General features: G+C 36.7%; 1 protein-coding gene across 8 annotated transcripts in view; it reads right to left on the bottom strand.

The window, feature by feature from the left end:
- The window catches only part of CDK14 (cyclin dependent kinase 14), a 716,891-nt gene that overhangs the window by 86,472 nt on the left and 612,208 nt on the right, over nucleotides 1–18,211 (bottom strand). For all 8 annotated transcript variants that reach the window (XM_067746465.1, XM_067746464.1, XM_067746468.1 and 5 more), the window contains one exon: nucleotides 1–23. This exon is cut by the window's left edge and continues 117 nt beyond it. In XM_067746465.1, coding sequence (XP_067602566.1) covers nucleotides 1–23 — 23 coding nt within the window. The remainder of the gene's footprint in view (nucleotides 24–18,211) is intronic.

Below are 18,211 nucleotides of genomic sequence, written 5' to 3' on the forward strand. Positions count from 1 at the left end.
CTGCATGATTCACATAGCTGAGCCTGAAAACACAAGCAAAAAAGAGAGAAATCAGAACAAACAAGAAAATCCCCTAAGTAAGACATAAGGCTCACCTAATTTTTCAGTATTTATTTATTCCTGGCCAAGAAAACAAGTTGCCTGTTGAAAATAAAAAGAAGCAGAATTCACATTAGTTCCTAGAGTATCCGTTACTGTAAACCAGCTTTTACTCTCACTTTCCTCACTGATGTAACATATTTTACTAGAAGCAAAGGACTGATATTTTCAGGATAGAATTAGGTCCCAAGGTAGAAAATTTCAGAAGATAATTTATCAAATAGTTGCCAGAATTTGTTCATAGAATATAGGTACTGCATACACATCTGGATACATTTACAGGAAAATTAATACAAAATAACCAGGAGAATTAAAATAAATCTACTATTAAATTCTCTAGTTACTAAAGTTACTTTTTCCTTTAAGAATTTACATTTTCTTACATTGAACAAAAAATTATTGGAATAAGTACCCTTTCAAATATTAATCATAATATTAACACGCAGGTTAACAAAGGGGATAGGCTTAAACCATATGGGACTGAATCAATTCAAGATGACCTTTAAAACGACAGCAGAGAGAAAATATGTGTCTCAAGATTACCAAAAAAGCAGAGGAGTAAAATCTTTCATGTGGTACTACTTTCAAATGGGTAGCAGACCACACTGTCCAGCCCAGCCTTGTTTTCCATGGAAACTCTACTTCACTGCTCAGGGCAATCAAACCCAAATAGTTAACATAAAAATGATAATTAAAGTCTTCCTAATAATGATTACCATTTATGAGTAGGTGAACATGTGTCAAGCGCTCTCCTAGGCGCTTTTCACACACTCTCCTATTTACTATTCGGACAAGATAACTCTGTTTCTGTCTAACAGCAGGGGGAGCGAAGTGGAAGTCAGAGAAGGTAATGGTTTGCTCAGTTAGCAGGTTGAGCAGATTCAAACCCACCCAGTGGTTTTGCATGTGCAAAGCTCTCAGGTCATTCCTAAAGGCTTTTACCCACAGATTCCTGAGTTTCTACAAGATGAAGTAAGTACAGTGACTCTTAAGCACCCAGAAGAATGTGAAGAAACGTTGCACCTGCTAGTGGGTATTCTTTCAAAAGCCTTGAAGCTACAAAACAAGCCATGAGCCAATAAACATCTTTTCTAGTGACCAACAATTCTCTCCCTTCCCCTCCTCAAGCTACTCTTTAGCATTGATTTAAAATTGTTATGGTGTGGGGGGAGGGGGATGGATTGGGAGTGAGGAAGAGGAAAGTAGGTCATGAATTTGGGCAGAGGAAGAAAAAGGGAGAAGAGCGAAGAAAAATATTACTCCAAAGATCCAATCTAAGAGACCTTCTCCCTAAATCTTCATAGGTGAAGGTCTCACCCATTGGTTCAGTGTCTGGCTGCTATAATGCTGTTTTTTAAAAAACTGATCAGTATCTTGGTTTTAAATGTCTCTACCTGGCAAAGAGAAATTTGTCTACAGGAAACGGAGGCATTCTTAAAATTCTGTTTTCTTTTTTTTCTTCTTTCTTTCTTTTAATAGGGTCCAGGGCCATCCAAATTATTCCTTCCTCTTCCTAAGACTCTTTTGCTATTAAATTTTTTTCATTAATATGTTTCTAAATATCAAATGCAAAGTTTGAGATAGGTAGACTTCATGGCAAAAACTGCACTTATATTGAACATACAGTTTGTATGTAACCATGGTGAACACATTGGTATCCATTTTATACAGCTTTGATAAAACACAACGACAGTGCCAGCCAGACTGAGACTAGATCTAAGTTTTAGGCCTGACTCTGTTAAAGAGTGATGAACCACATTATGTCTGCAGTCCTTCCAGCTCCAACAAGCCGTAAGTCATCCTTGAAGCATGGTTTCACTATTTTGAAGAATTATAAATATTTAAAGTTGTATTTGTTTTTGCAGTTGATTGTTGATCACATTTAGATTTAACACATATAGACCTAAATATAAGGAATTACCAAGAAGACATTTCCCCTCCCCCAAACTGACTAAACTTGTTAATAAAGTCAATAAAATAATCAAATGCTTATTTGTGCTATCTGGTTTATACATAAACATCTGAATTATCACACAAAATTTTAATTTAGAAAGTTTGCTATATCTTGCGATGTATGGGGTTCTTTTGATTTAACCTGCTTGGTATTCATAGTGTTTCCTGAATTTGAGGTTTCATGTCTTTCATCAATTCTGGAAGAAGATCTCAGCCACTACTTTCCGAATATTGCCTTTGCTCAATTCTCTCTCTTCCGTCGTTTTATAACTCCAATGTAATACCATCTTATTAAATTTTCCATGTCTTCACTTGTTCTTTCATATTTTCCATCTGTTAGTCTCTCTGTTCTCCATTCTGAGTAATTACTTCAGAGCCATCTTCTAACTCAACTAACTCTCTAATCAGGTGCATCTAATATGCTGTTTTCCTCATTCATTTTGTTCTTATAAGTTCTTTTAAAATCTCTGACAAATTTTCATTTTCAATTTTAATGGTTTCCTATTTAAGTTTTTAATTTGATCTTTTATTTCTTTACAATATTTTAAATACAGTTTTGTTCTATGTCTGATAATTCCCAATAGCTGAAGTTCTGGGTGAGGTGGAGGAGTCCAGTTTTGTTGCTTTTGCTACTGACTCTCACTCACAATGACTTTTTCACGTTTTATAATTCTGGATTTTGGGCTCATGCTTGGCTTTGATAATCTGTGGGAGTCTTGAAGCACCTGGGTTGAGACTATGTTCTCTATAGGGATTTTCTTTTGCTTCTGCTAGGAGCGCTGGAGCTCTCTCAACACCTATGTACTCCAAGTTCTTTCTGTTGGCTTCTGAGACCAAGTGAGTTATGTAAATTTAAACCTAAACTTGTAGAATTCTCAGGGGAGTCTTTTTCATCCCCATTCAGAGCCAAGGGCAACACAAACAATTGTCCTTGAAGTCTCTCTTTGCTGGAAGCAGATTTTTTCTTTTTTTTTTTTTAGCCAGCCCATTACTGGCTGAAGTGCTTTGAGGGTCTTGACTCTCTGTGGGGAATCTCAACTCCTATGCCCTCCTAACTTTCTCAGGCCCAAAGCCTTGATTCCCGACCGTCAAGCAGCTCCACGTTTCTGTTTTAGCAATACCTCGAGGGCAGCTGCAACTTCAGCACTTACTTATCATTCTGTTTTTTTCATTCTTGGCCCCTGGAAATTTCAGTTAATTTCTTCTTGGTTCAGCTATGCATATGCATTTGAACGGATGTGCTTGTATTTTATCCAACATTTTAGGTGATTTTTAGCAGTAGCAGAAGAGACTGTTTTTCCCCCTACAGATAAATATTTATAATCTCTATAATCTAATTAGTTACTATAAAATCATCCACACTTACAGTTTTTAGGTCTTTCTCCCTGGAATAAGCACTAAATTGGCGGTGTTGTCTTGCCTCTTTTTTTTAAAACTAATTCTTTTAGGTTACCTCTATTAAGTCTCAAAAACTAGATAACTGAAGTTATTTCAGGCTAATGTTCCTTCCTTCACCACTTACTTTATAGATGACACTCAAATGCATTATCCTAAGTGAAAGAAGCCAAAGGCTACACACTATATACTTTCATTTAGATGACATTCTGAAAAACGCAAAATTATAGAAACAGAAAAGTGATCAGTGATTGTCTGAGGCTGGGGGTGGGAGGGGTTAAGAAAGGGGTCCAGAGAATTTTTTCAAATGGCTCTACATCTTGATCAATAGGAATGGAGATCAGGCCATCTAGACATGTGAAAGGGCAGGGGGACTGGTCAAGGAAATTCAGCACAGGGAGCAGTCTGGAGAGATGGGGTGTTGCAGGTTTTTCACAAGGAACATTCAGACATCAGGGGTGGAGGCTGGCCCTCTGTGAGTGACTGTCACTGGGACTTCTGTGTCCCAGGGGAGCCTCAAGGGATGTCCCAGCAAATGAGGAGATGCAACTGCTAATGGTGAGGCTCTCCTATGGATTTCAGTGCTGGATGCCAGGTCACCGAGTAGGGGTTGGCCTCAGGCGGTCAGAACTGTGCCTGTCAGCTCACAGGGTGAGTTCAGCCAGCTCTACGTTCCTGGAGGTTCACATAAATGGGGAAGGGTACGTGGGACAGAAACCTTCACGTTCATTCCATATTCATTGTTTTTGTGTGTGTGTGTGGTATGCGGGCCTCTAGCTGTTGTGGCCTCTCCAGTTGCGGAGCACAGGCTCTGGACGCGCAGGCTCAGTGGCCATGGCTCACGGGCCCAGCCGCTCTGCGGCATGTGGGATCTTCCTGGACCAGGGCACGAACCTGTGTCCCCTGCATCGGCAGGAGGACTCTCAACCACTGCGCCACCAGGGAAGCCCCATATTCATTGCTTTTAAAAGATGTTGTTTGCTGTTTGTGGAAACTCCCTGGGAAAAACCTTAAGGAATTTAAAAATTATAAATCTGTATGAAAATGAAGAGAAACAATCTCTACTGAATTCAGAGTATGTTTGTGGAGAGAATCTTATCAGTAACTTTCAAACAAATGCTTTTAATACAGTTGAAAATAATAGTATTCTGCTATTCTAATCATAAAAAATTTCATCCTTTTCCTAGTCCTTATCTATGTAACACACACACACACACACACACATACACTTTACCTGAGTTTTTAAAAAAAAAATATGAAAGAATGTAACATGAATAGCAAAAACAGCTTTAAACCATGACTATAGAGCAGGATATTTTCTTTATTCCTTGTGCAGGTCAGATTTTTGTACCTCAGAAATGAGGAAGATGGAACATATGGTCATTAAGGGTTGTCTAGCTCTAACATTACATGTCCTCTGATCTAGGAAGAACCTGAGTGTGAACTGGAGGCAGGGAGGGTGAGCAGAGCCACACTGGCCTGCCATCGCTCACCCAACACAGCTCCCCTCTCTGCCATCAAGGCAGTGATCCAACAGTACCTCTCACTTGTCTTCACTCAACCTGTCAACTAAATGCTTTAAAAGGTCACCTAAGTTTCTAAGCCATCTTGAAAATAAAGAGCAAAGCAAAGCCAAAGTCTGTTGCCACACTAAAGAAGACTGTCAACGTTGGGTAGAGAAAACTGAAAGTAGAGGATGAAAATGGTGGCACGAGAAAGAGGAAAAACTGGGCAATGGCAAGCCAAAAAGGGCATTTCCTATGAGGCACGGTTCCTGGTACAGAGTGGGGACATGGCATTTGATGAATGGCTGAATTTTTGATTGAGAACTGACTATATTAATTTTTATACTTACAAGAGGTTTTACTTTACCTGCGACACATGAATTTAAAAGTAAACAATCATTTTGGGGTAAAAGCATCTTAAGGTTAAATTCTGGTCCCTAAGGAACATCTTCAAACTATACATGTCTCAGAGGATGACTTTTTTTTTTGAAGTGGGAAGGAAATTCATCCTTGTCTTTTTAAAGTTACTTTATAAACTGGGACTGCAGGGTTTTTTTGTTTGTTTTTTCACGTTGTAGTGCCAAAAGACTCCCTCTAAAACTGATGATACATCTGCTTGTAGAACTAAAACAAGTTACATTTTGTTCCTAAAAGTTGACTTGTAAATATGTCTATAAAAATCTTCGCTGCGATTTATTAATATTTTAGCTCATGAAAGCTGGACATAAAGGGTAGAGGTGTAGCAGGTTCAATCTACTTATTAAAGCATTCAATGGAGATACTGACTTCCATATAAAGGCTTAAAAGGAAATTAATAAAAACAACAAAACGTTCTAGAATACTCCTCACTTGCAATTTATGATGGGAAAAAACGACATACACTGTGGGCCTATGTCTGAAGCATAAGAGTGTGCTTTGTCTCACAGAGTTGGAAATAGAGCGACCTGGAGTGAAAGATGAGGAGGGTCTCTATATTCATGCTTTACTCACTGTCACACTCATCACAGAGCAAAGACAAATGGACTGGGTCCTTTTATTTGACAGTGCACATTTTGTCTCTGTGCCAAGGATGCCAACATGGGCACTGGCCACTGGGTTAGACAACAACTGATCTCTTGAAAATGATTTGTGAAGAAGTCCACCCACCAATAAAAACAAGTCTGACTGTTTCCTCAACTGTACCGACTAGAACTGTCAGATACAGCACTCTTGTATATATATATATATGAAAAGCTAAATGTGCATTTAATCACCTTGTCAAAGTTCTAACTTAGAGGGAAGACTGCAGTCATAAAACCACTCTGATTTTTCAAAAAGTGACTTATTTTTAAAAAACAGGCTTGAATTTATTCATTTTGCAAAGAGGGGCCAGTAATTGGTCAAGCAGAAGATGAAGGGAATCCCTGACACTGGAATAAACTCCTGGGGAAAATAAAGACTAATATAAGGAAAGATTTAGGTCTGTGCAGTGAATCTCAAGTCCAGGAGCTGGGCTGTGCAATGAAATGAGAGGCAAGACTCTTGGGTATGTTAATAATGAAGACAGAGTTGTTTTACACTGAGACTTTCTTTGTCAACACACTGCTGTTAAAAAAAAAATTAATGAGAGTCCTCCCCTCAAGGTAAACAGGTAACATTTTTATATTAGCTTCCAAAAATAGGTTGTGTTTTGTTGTGCACAGAAAATTGTTCAGTTCTCATTCATTTATTCTAGCTAAACTGTTTAATAACACAATCTCCCTGGAAGACACTCATTCCCGTAACAGTCAGCTTACTTGATTGTTAAAATTCTATATCATAGTGCTACTTGTAGAGTGTTCTACAGTCTACAAAGTGTTTTCACACATATTATTTTATTTGATCCAGATAATCAAAGGGCCATACTTACAAAATGGAACATACAGAAATTTCTGACTCTTTAGTGCCGATTACATGTCATGCCAAAGATTTATTGTATGTATATATGTGTACATACATATAGAGATAGATTACACACACACACACACACACAAAGCCGTATGTTACTCAGTTTGTAAAGGGATTATTGGATTACTTTAAAGTTGTTTTTAAAGATACCTTACATGTTTCTGTATTTCTCTCTCTTCCTTTAATTCTGAACTCTATTATTATAGAGACTATTCTTTCTATATTCTTTTTAACACCTCCAGTGCCCTATATTAAATAAAGACAACAGGGAGAGTCCAGCCTTAATGTGAACAAGATGAATAATCCCCAAAGCCAGTCATACTAATCTGCACTGCTGGGTCTTTCCTTCAGATCTAACCCTTACTCAACACATAGTTGCCCTTGCAGAAAACTCTATCTGGTGGAAAAGTACAGAAAGTGCTGTAGAGCCCTCAGCAGGGTGTAAATGAATTGAGCTTTTGAAAACGCTAGCACTGACACTCTTAAGAGTATTATAAACTGCCAAAAGGTGAGCAGAAAAAGGAAAACACTAAATTCTTGCTTTGGATTTCAGAGCTCAGCTAGATAAATTTCCTAGCTTTGATTTTATTTATTATAATTTTCTAGCTTTGATTTTATTTATTATAATTTTCTACCCTCCCCCCAAAAAAGACATGTCTTTGAATGTTTAAGTTCAGTCTGAAATCAAATGAAGAGTGGTCTGGCTTTTAAAAAATTGGCTAACTTATGCAATTATACTAGCCTTTTCCATGTGCTAATACGGAGCTATAGATTTTCATATTTACATCTCATAAATCTATAGATGCAGATATTATCATAAAATATTCACAAATAAAAGCTAATATAAGTGAACTTCTTGTTATATTCTTTTCAACAAAAGCCCTGTGTATTTAAACTTATTTTCCACAAAGGTGGATCATGCTTGCATGCAACTTGCTTATAGGAAAGAAACAGTTAACTGTTTCACTACATTGTTTTTGCAGACTCCACTTTAATCTCCTTTTCAATTCTTCTCCAGTACCTAGTAGCAGTGATTTTTTTGAGTTGTAAAAATTGTGTTTTTTAGTAGCTTATATAAATCTAATCACTTATAATTCTACACAACTATATAATGTAATTAAAAAAAAATTCTCTAAGATTTGTTACAAGCTGCCAATCACTGACATTTTTTATATATAGGAATAGCACAAACCTATCAGGCATTATACCTATATTTTGGAAAAGGTTCCCAGATTTTGTTGACTAGTGATCATATGATTCTATATTTTTGTTTAGTATTTTACTTTAATAATGTGGTTAACAGCAGAAGAGGCAAAAATAATTACTTTTCAATCCTCTGACTGAAGGACATGGTAAAAAATGATGTATCTTATTTCAGTAAAATAAATAAATAAAATACAGAAATAACAATTAATCCTTGTAATCAGGATAAAACTTACAGAATATTTAAAACAAAATCAGTGTATAACATCTTCAAAACCCAAAGGATGTGCATTCAACAGAATTGATTTCCAACTTCCCAGTTACTTTGTTAACTGTTATATCCGATCATAAACACTAGACCTTCCTAACGACATGACCTTCCCCCATATGGAATTCCATTGTTAACTAAAGGACATCAACAACTCAAACTTTCTGACTTCTGGATACAGATCAGGATAAAATTAGTAGCCCTCTCCTCCACGGGACTGCTGTAAAGATTGACCTTTTCTTACCATAAGCTGTTTAAATCAATTAAAAGGATCATATAATTTCACAAGTTTTCAAAACATTTTTAGTAAATCAAGAGTGAAGCACAGTAAACTGTTAATCAGTTTTCTACCCTTGTGATGTTTTTGATATTTATGTTATTTAGAGAAGAGTGATTATCCAATTTTCCTGAATTCAAAGTGGTTGATTATAGCACTGTTTCATCTGAAAAAGACAACACTCATTTTTTGATGATAAAAGATTGTGTCAAGAATTTAAATTAAAATCTTCATCTATCAAAAAAGAAATCAATCCACATTAAAGTTTAGCAATGGCTTATATTTTTACATTTAAGATGAATCAGTTACAAATATTTAGTCCAATATGAAAAACATTTTCACTCTAAAAGACTCCTGCAAAGTAGTTTACCTTACTGGTGCATCAATATTAGGGTGACTTGGGTTAATGGAAAATGGTAACTTCACAGCCTTTCATGCCTCTGAAACCCTAGAGAAGTTACAAATCTCATCAACAGAGGCTGGTTTTGGAAGGTGATATCTGCTTCACCATAATGGAACGGGTGTGTCCTTTGACTGTAAACAATGCTAAGAATAGCTCCTGAAAGGTATAATTTTGTGTGATATTATTTCACCAAAAGAGAAGAAAAAATATTCTTTAATTCTGAACAAAACCTCTTCAAAGTTTACCTCTTCAAAACCTCTCAATAAACCTTTCACTGAGAACTGAAAATATAACTTAGTAATGCAATAAATGCCCTAACAAATATATCAGATTTTTCACTTAATGCTTTTTACAGGCTTAAACAAAATGGACTAAAAGGAAATCACCTTTTACAGTCCGACTCCTACAGGAAGAATGCCTTGCTGTTATGCTTTTTAAAGAAGGCATGGTGAATTTATATCAACTTTGGCAAATCTTGAGGCATGATAAAAGGAAGAAAAATACCAGTGCAGTTAACATTCCACAGAACTCTTTCTTCACATGTTTATTTCCTTAGAGACTGGACATGATCCAAGATAACAAGAAAAATGTAAAAAGGAAAGTTTATTTTTTAAGGCAAACAACACACAGTTTAGCATCCTGAGCTGATATAGAAGGGAGAATGTTTCCTTACCCCTTAAAAATAAATAAATAAATAAAAGAATTGTTGTCTTGTAGGTTAAAGATATTAGATGGTTAGGATTGGAGAAAATCACCAAAACCAGTTCTCCCATTTAAATAAATATGAACGAAAATTCAGTTAGATCAGAGCTTATGGGTTATTAAAGTTTGGTTCTGGGCAAATGAAAAATATATTTTCTGTGGACTATCATTTCAGCTTCTTTATCTTGTGACATTGCATCTGGAATTTGAAAATATATGATTTCATTATGATACAAGAAGAACTGGCCTGTGTGTTTATGTGTAAAACAAGACTTGGATTAAGACTGAAGAGTTGGGTGTCCTCTACAAGGGCCTGATGATCTTTAGGAAGAAAAGTCAAATAGCTTTTAATACTTACTGCTCCTACAAAGGAGCCTCCTATCTTCCCCGTCACAGACTTTCTTGTAGGCTGCACACTGAACCAACTACCTGTTGAACTATCTGATTTCCCTTGATTATCACAAAGGACATGATCAGCCAGCAAATGACACCCTTGTTCTAAATACTATGAGAAGGTATACAAAGGAGATGAAGCATCTATTGAGGATTTACTGTGTGCTAGAGACTTTTCACAAGTCGTCTCCCTTATTCTGCATCCCCAGCTATGAGATGAACATCATTATCCCTCCTTATAAATGAGGGAACTGAGGCTCAGAGAGGAGAAGCCATACAGCCAGAGTCACACAGCAAATGAGGGTAGAGCATGTTATGTGCTTCAGATGCAGATGCTCTCTTCTCTGTATCATCGTTCTTAAAGCTCTGTTTATATCTTTTTTTTCCTCATTATAAAAGTATGACATGATCATTCTAGAGAATTTAGAAACATATAAGAGAAATCCTGAAACATATAAGAGAAAATAAAAACATCTCATAAGTCTATAATTCAGATAAATGATTTTTTTATCAACTTGATGTTTACTTCTATGTGTATAGGTCTGAGCAAACACATCATTTTATTTCTTTGTAATTTTTATCACGGTGTACATTTTTTCCACATAAAATTTCCTTTCAAAACCTGCATTTAAAAAGCTCTCTTTAAATTCCTAAAAGTCAAACTTAAGCCCATATTGAGGTCATATTAGTTTCTGGGGTTCAGGAATCCTGAAACAGCTGAACTGGGTAGTTCTGGCTCAAGGTCTCTCACAGGGTTGCAGTCAAGGTGACGTCCAGGGCTACAGTCATTTGAAACTTGACTGGGCCTGGTGAATCCACTCCTAGGTGGCTCCCTCACATGGCTGTTGGCAGGAGACCTTAGTTCCTCACCATGGGGGCCTCTCCCAGATGGAGGAACTATTCACATGACATGGCAGCTAGCTTCCCCAGAGTCAGTGAACCAAGAAATAGGGAGAGAGCTAAGATGGGAACCTCAATCTTTTAGAATCTAACCTTGGAAATAATGTGCCATCATTTCTGCCATATATTGGTCACCAAGACCAATCCTAGTAGAATGTGGGAGGGACTACCCAACGATATGAAGACCAGAAGACAGGGACCACTGGGGGGCCATCTTGGAGGCTGCTAAACCATAATGATGATTATAGAAGAGATCTGGGTTTTTTTTTAAACTGTGGTAAAATATATGTAACCTAAAATTTGCCATTTTAAGCATGTTCAAGTGTACAATTCAGTGGCATTAACAGCATTCACAATATTGTTCAACCATCACCAATATCCATTTCAAAATCCTTTCATAACCCCAAAAAGAAACTCTATACTAATTTAGCAACATATTTTTATTAAAATAATGTGACAATAATACTAAAGATAATTTTTGTAAAGTAGAAAAACAATCACCCAAAATTCTGTTACCCTAACACAACTATTTTTATCTCTTATATTACATTTCGATCACAGTTCACAGACAATTTTAGAGTTAATATGCTAGTATGCATAAAATTTTTTATTCTGCTTTTTTCAGAGAACATATGAAGCATTCCCTGTGTTTTCAAAGTCTTCATAATACTGTCCTAACATTGTTGTGTAATATTCCACTGGGGTTCATGAACCATGATATACTAAATATTTCCCCATTCCCTTAATCTTGGTTAAGTTGGTGCCAAGTCTTTTTAAATAGTTTAATATACAACACAGTAATGAGCATCTTTGGGCAACTAGGTTTTTACTCCATTGATTTGTTTTCTTGGGAGAAACACTAAAGAGTCAGATAACTAGGTCATAAACTTAATTCCCCAGGCTTCCTATATCGGAAGTAACATCGCAACTGTAGCCTACAAGGCCTTTCCTCACCCCCTTTGCCTCCAGTCTCCAATCTCATCTCCTCTCACTCTCCTTACACTCACTACACTCTTACCACCTTCATTCTTCAACACATATTTCTTGAGCACCTACTATGTGATGGGCTCTGTCATAGGTACAAAGGATATAAAGGTAAACAACATAGTCAAAGTCCCAGCCTTCATATGGCTTACAATTTTCCAATGCTATTCCTCTTTTTAAAAAGAAATCATACTGCCATGTCTTCATGTACTTATCACTCTCTGAGATTGCTTATTTTATTACTTGTTTATTTTCCTAGATACTCTAGAAGGTAAAGCCCGTGAGAATGGGAACCTCATCTGTGCATTCCCAAGCACCCAGAACTTTTAGATGATGCCAAATCATATTTCTTGAATGTGCCACAAATGAGTATCTTTACAGCTTTTAACGTTTCCATGAAGTTTTCTACATTGTTTTTCAGTTTACAGTGCCATTAGCAGTAAATAAATGCATCCATTTCTCTATAACCTGACCAGCACTGGGGTTTAGGAAGGAGGAGGTTATGGATCTGGGGGAACGGGTGCTAACGAAGGGTTGTTCGATGGACAGCATAGAAAACATTGAAGCTATCTTTTGGCTTTTTAAAATATTGCATTAAAATGTAATTTATCTTGATTACTATGTTTTTTTTGGAGGGGGGCATCACCTTAAATTCTGAACCCAAGCTGAGTACCTTAGTTGCCTCATCCTAGCCTCAGTCCTTCTGTGAATAAAATGGCAAATGAGGGATATATTTACAGATTTGCTCTTGAGACTACAATATAATTGAGGACAGGGAAATAGACTTTCTAAAATAAGCTGAAATGTTACTATCAGAAAATGTAGAGAACTATCTGAGAGCTATTTTCAGGATTAAACGAGATAATGCGGACAGAGCATTTAGCATGGTAGAGGCACATCTATGTGTACCATGAGCAAGTGCAGCTGTTGATATTTATAATAAATATTACTGCTGCTGCTCTACCACTTCTATGCATGTAAAAAATTAAACTAACCCTACTAAATGCATAAAAGGAGTCTATTAAGACTATAATATTCTTTCCCAAATCAGAGTATATCCCTAAAACTCCTTTGGTAGCAAACACCTCACTGGGAGACTTACAACTAATGGAAAAAAGAGGAGAATCAAAGTTATGAGTAAATTTATACAAAAAAGATCTCATAATTTTTAAATGCTCACTAAAATAAAACAACGAAGAGCACCTTAAGTAAAAATATTTTCAGTATTATGTTACATACCTTAAGATGGAAACGTTTTCCTGTTAGATAACATTGCAGGATCTGCCTCTTATTTTAAGATTTTGTAAATGTGTTTTGCTGTGTTACATACCAAGGCATACTGCCTTCTTTGCCAGTCTCCCCCTTACTGACTATATATGTGTCCTCTTTCTAAATGCCCAACGTCTTCCTTGTTTTATGGCTCACCATATGGCCTGTCTTATATGTCTTGATTTCCTTCTGCCTAGCAGCCCTAGGGTGCTGACCTCTTTGTTATCAAGACAACAAAGTGAAAACATTTCTGCTTCTCTACCATCCTCATTCCTCCTTTCCTCTTCCCAACCCTACTGTTCAAATGATCTCCAAGTAGAGTGACTCACCAACATCTGAACCAGGGCCCTCAGAGCTGTAGAACATCAAGCTGACATGTACTAAAATACGGAGTAACTACAACGCGTGTTTGGAGAGGGATTACTGTAATTATTTACGTGGCCAGGGCTGATGCTAAGGTTAGTATGAAGAAAACATTTTTTTGGTGTGCTTGTTTTCATTTTGAGGTTCAAGACCTGGAAAATGATTTATCCTACTCTGTGATGTAACGTGTGCTACAAATATGAGAGCCATCAGAGGAGAGATTTTTTAAATTTTTAGAAAAAATATTTCATATATTTCCATCCAAAGACAGCATTTCCTCCTACATTAGAATGCAATTTAAGGAGTGATTTTTTTAGTAATGAACCTGCAGAGTGAATTCCAACTTGAGAAGAGTTAAGAACTGGTACCTTACATTCTTCTCCTAGTTCCAAGCTCTTGCCTTTTACCCTTCATTTTCTCTCTCTATACCTATATGAACCTGCACATGATTGCATCACTATTATCAAATAGTCTAAAGTGCTTCTGGAGGTTGCAAATGGCTGTTCTCAGCATAGTTACTAAATTAGAGAGACTTTAGTCTAATGACTTCCCTGCAGATAACTCACATGTCCATTAACAGGAAGCTGACCAAGTCTTAAAATGGCAGGGAACTGGCTTTGTGCACAGGAGTCCAGTCTTAAAGCTCATTACTAACAGGGTGTTGACAAGAACTTCATGATCCCTTCCTATTTTGCTCTCTTGTGCCCTGTGGTGTGGGGCTGCCTAGCCTTTTCCAAGAGGCTGGTCTCTTAAAGAATAATGTGGCTACCAATCATCCTTGCTTTCCTCTCTCATCATGTGAAGAGGTTGTGGATCTGGGGGAACGGGTGCTATAAAGACTGGTTTGATGGTGAGCATACAATACGCTGAGGCTGTCTTTATTGAAAGTGAGCACAGCTTTTGGGTTGCACATTCCTTTATTCTTGCCTTTAACTCTACATTTGCCTCTTTATAGAAAATGATTTAAAATGAAGGGTGCCATTCCATATCCATTTGGGCTTAGAGGTCCCCCAAATCGGCATAATTGCTGAGCTGTTTATCTTCTTGAGCACTAATTCTATCTTTTCAGCTGAAATAAAACTAAGGTAAAGGAACAGAATTAAAAATCTGCATATTTATTATCATCTGGGTTCCAACTACTTATATGTGCCAGGTATATGGAGGGTGTTTTCAGTCATGTCTCTAACATGAGGTAGAAGCTAGTGGCATGACACAAACCATTAGAAAAAAAGTCTGCCATGTCTTAAAACCAACAATATCAGCATACTGTGGAAAACTAAAACATGCATTTGCTGATCATGTGTAAAAATATGGAAGCACTTAAAAAATGATTACTTGGGAACTTATAAGAAAATTTAAAAAGAATATTGAGGTCACTTTAGAGTGGATGGAACAAACATAGGCTTTCTTTGTAGTCAGTGTAAATAACTGTTGCATATGTATATGGGGGAACATTCCAATTTAAGAAATATGCTAACTTGTGCCAAGCTTGTATGCAGTTTGACACATTTTAGCACGTTCTCAAGTTTTATTTCTATATTTAGGAAAAACCAGATCTAGAGGTAACAGAGCTTAGATGGTAAAATGGCCAGTGCCCCCAGAATCAGTGCTGTCCAAATGCCATGCTTTGAAACTCCATTCTGGATACCCAGGAGAGATATGTTCAATATTCAACAAAATTGAAGAATTTGAAAATTGAAAATGTCTCAGATGTTCTCAGAGAGAGAAAATCCTTGGTCAGAGTCAGAGGATTTGGATTTAAGCCTATAGCTATATGAGAAAGAAATAAGCGAGAGAATAAAAGCCTGGGCAGTAGGTTTTTAGCTGCAAAATCTAATCCCCCTCACAATATATTCTGGTAAAACATTTGTTATAAACTGATCAGAAGTTATGCTCTATTCTGCACTGTTCAATTTGGCAGCCACAAACCACAGATGACTATTTAAATTTAAATTAATTAAAATTAAATAAGATAAAAATTCAGTTCCTCAATTGCACTAACCACAATTTTAAGTTACTCAATGGCCCCATATCGGACAGTGCAGATATAAAACATTCCTATCAATGCATAAAGATCTATTGGACAGTACTGCTCTATATCTTTCAAAGATCTGCTGCAGCTTCCAGAAATTCTAAAATTAAAGAAAAAGAACTGTGTAGTTTATACACTGGGAGAATTTATTCTTCAGATGAAGCATAGAGATTGGATTGAGAAAATCAGTGAATGTAGCTATAGAGAAGAGGGCTAGGTCAGGGATTACTCCAAAGGTTTGCCGGCTGGTAGGAGAAAGAGCCTAAAATCACGATGGGTGGAAGATGTCCCCGTGGAAATGTGTTTCACTTCCTTGGGAAAAATACGAGACATTAGAATTCTTTCAGCATTACAACCTAAACGTAAGGGACATGTAGCTGAATTCTAAGAAAGGAGAGTAAAGCCTGATTTGACTGCCAAATAAAATTAGAACTGTGGGTACAATTTAACCTTCAGTCAAGGGTGACAAGAAATGAGAGATAAATGGAAAAATCCCATTTGTATTCATCTTTATAAATATAATGATGTGCTTAGTTCCATTTGGAGGCAAAGGCATGGAACCTGGTATAATCCTTAATTAAATAGCCTCCAAGGTAGCTGGGCCAATTCATAAAAATTGTTGGCCATCCAAGTAGATGCCCAAACTGGCAGATGGGGCAGCCAATCAAACCATGGGGCAGCACTGATTTTTCTACTTGAGATAGCTTACTTGCTTTGCTAAAGGGGGAAAAAAAAAAAAAAAAATCAGTTGGTTATCTCACATATGTTATGGAGATAAGTAGCTGGCCTCTAACCTTCCCCCCCACCCTGAACTTGCTGCCCTCTAGAGGCCACATGAATATACACATATGTAAAGATAACGTATAAATAAGGTTCAGTTACATCCAAATTAATAGGATATGATGATCCTATTAATAAAGATATGGTGAAAAAGAGGGGAGGTGGTTGATTATATCTATTGTCTGAAAGGCTTTAGGATAAAGATGAGAAACAATCAACATTTATAAGCCTCTAGTAAGCTTTACCTCTTCAGCTGACATAAATATGAGAAATCATAAATAGTTCTGTAGTCCTATAATTGAATTTTCCTGGAGAAACTTAAAAGTATGTCAACAGTCATTTTTCCTTTGTTTCAACTAGGGAGGAGAGGGTGTGAAAGAAAGAGGAAGAAAAATGGTTGATGTGGTTTGACTGCTTTTACTAACATCTCCAAAGCTTATCAGTTTTGATCTGAAACAATATATTAAAACTTGGCCCTGAGTTGGGGAATAAAAGCCAATGAATTTAAGGAATATACATGATTTTGTCCCCGCTAAGAGTTTAATCTTTTAAACCTTGGCTGCAGTAAAGTGGTCAAAATCTGGCCTAAGAAATGAGAACTACCCTTCGTCTTTACTTCAAATCAATTCTTTCCCAACAGTCATGCCATAAACACACACACACAGCTGGTATGTTTATTGGTTTAGTCACTAAAGGATTTAGCTGGACAAACATCACAAAGATGATGGCTGATTTAATTGAATTTATGATCAAATGTTTTCCATTGCAGGAAGAGTGGGAAATCACTTATGGGAAATTTGAATAATTTAAGGGAAGTTCTCTATTTGGCATTATGTTTGTATATCAGGTCTTGAGGGATTAAATTCAGCTGAGGACTAGATGAGAATTCACATACAGATATACAAAGATGTGCTGTATAATAATGCAGTGAGGGCCAGAATACTGATCTCTTTGTGTTAATACTTCTATTCATTTATATCTCATTTATGGTCTGGGTAATAACATCCACACACATATACACTCACTATGAGACTTCACCACTTGATTTTTCTAATATCCCCAAAATGTTGAAATGATCTAAAAATGCTCTTTTAGGTAAGACAAAAAATAACTGATTTGTAGGACTGTATATGTGTGTGTTTAAGGCATTTTAATGTATTTTGTTGTTTTTGTCAAAGACAAAATAAAATCTATTGTTAAAGTCACTCCCATGACGAATATAACATGGGAGTGACTTTAACAATACAAAGTAACATGGGACTTGTGCCTTAGGGTATGGACTTGGCTCAGTGTCTGAAAGAAAAAAGCAGTTTCCTTTGGTGTCCCCTACCCACCTGCTTGTCAGTGATGATATGTGAACCAGAGTAAGGCTATGCTCCCAGCCTTTATTCTCTGTGATTCTAGAGATAAGTCATCTACCTTCCCCATTTAGGAGCCATAACCAACAAGGATAATTACCTTTAGTATCACGAATGAAACCCTCGGGGTCAAGTGGACACCCAAGCTCTATGCACCTGGTTTAGGCTTACCCATCAGTTCAGGTACAGAGTTCGTGTACATGTATGGAAAAGGTCTAAAAGATGCTTTGAACTTGGTAACTGTTTGTCTAAGGGCTTCTTTCAATTTAATTAGGAAAACTGTCTAATAGATGTGTTTCAAGACTTAGGGTAAACCACACTTTTACATGAATTATGTACAATGCTATTTGCTAACACATCACTCTTAGGAAGGAACTGCTGGAAGAGGAATCTTGTTTCTA

The sequence above is a fragment of the Pseudorca crassidens genome, chromosome 8 (genome assembly GCF_039906515.1).
Source record: "Pseudorca crassidens isolate mPseCra1 chromosome 8, mPseCra1.hap1, whole genome shotgun sequence".
Taxonomy (NCBI): Eukaryota; Metazoa; Chordata; class Mammalia; order Artiodactyla; family Delphinidae; genus Pseudorca; species Pseudorca crassidens.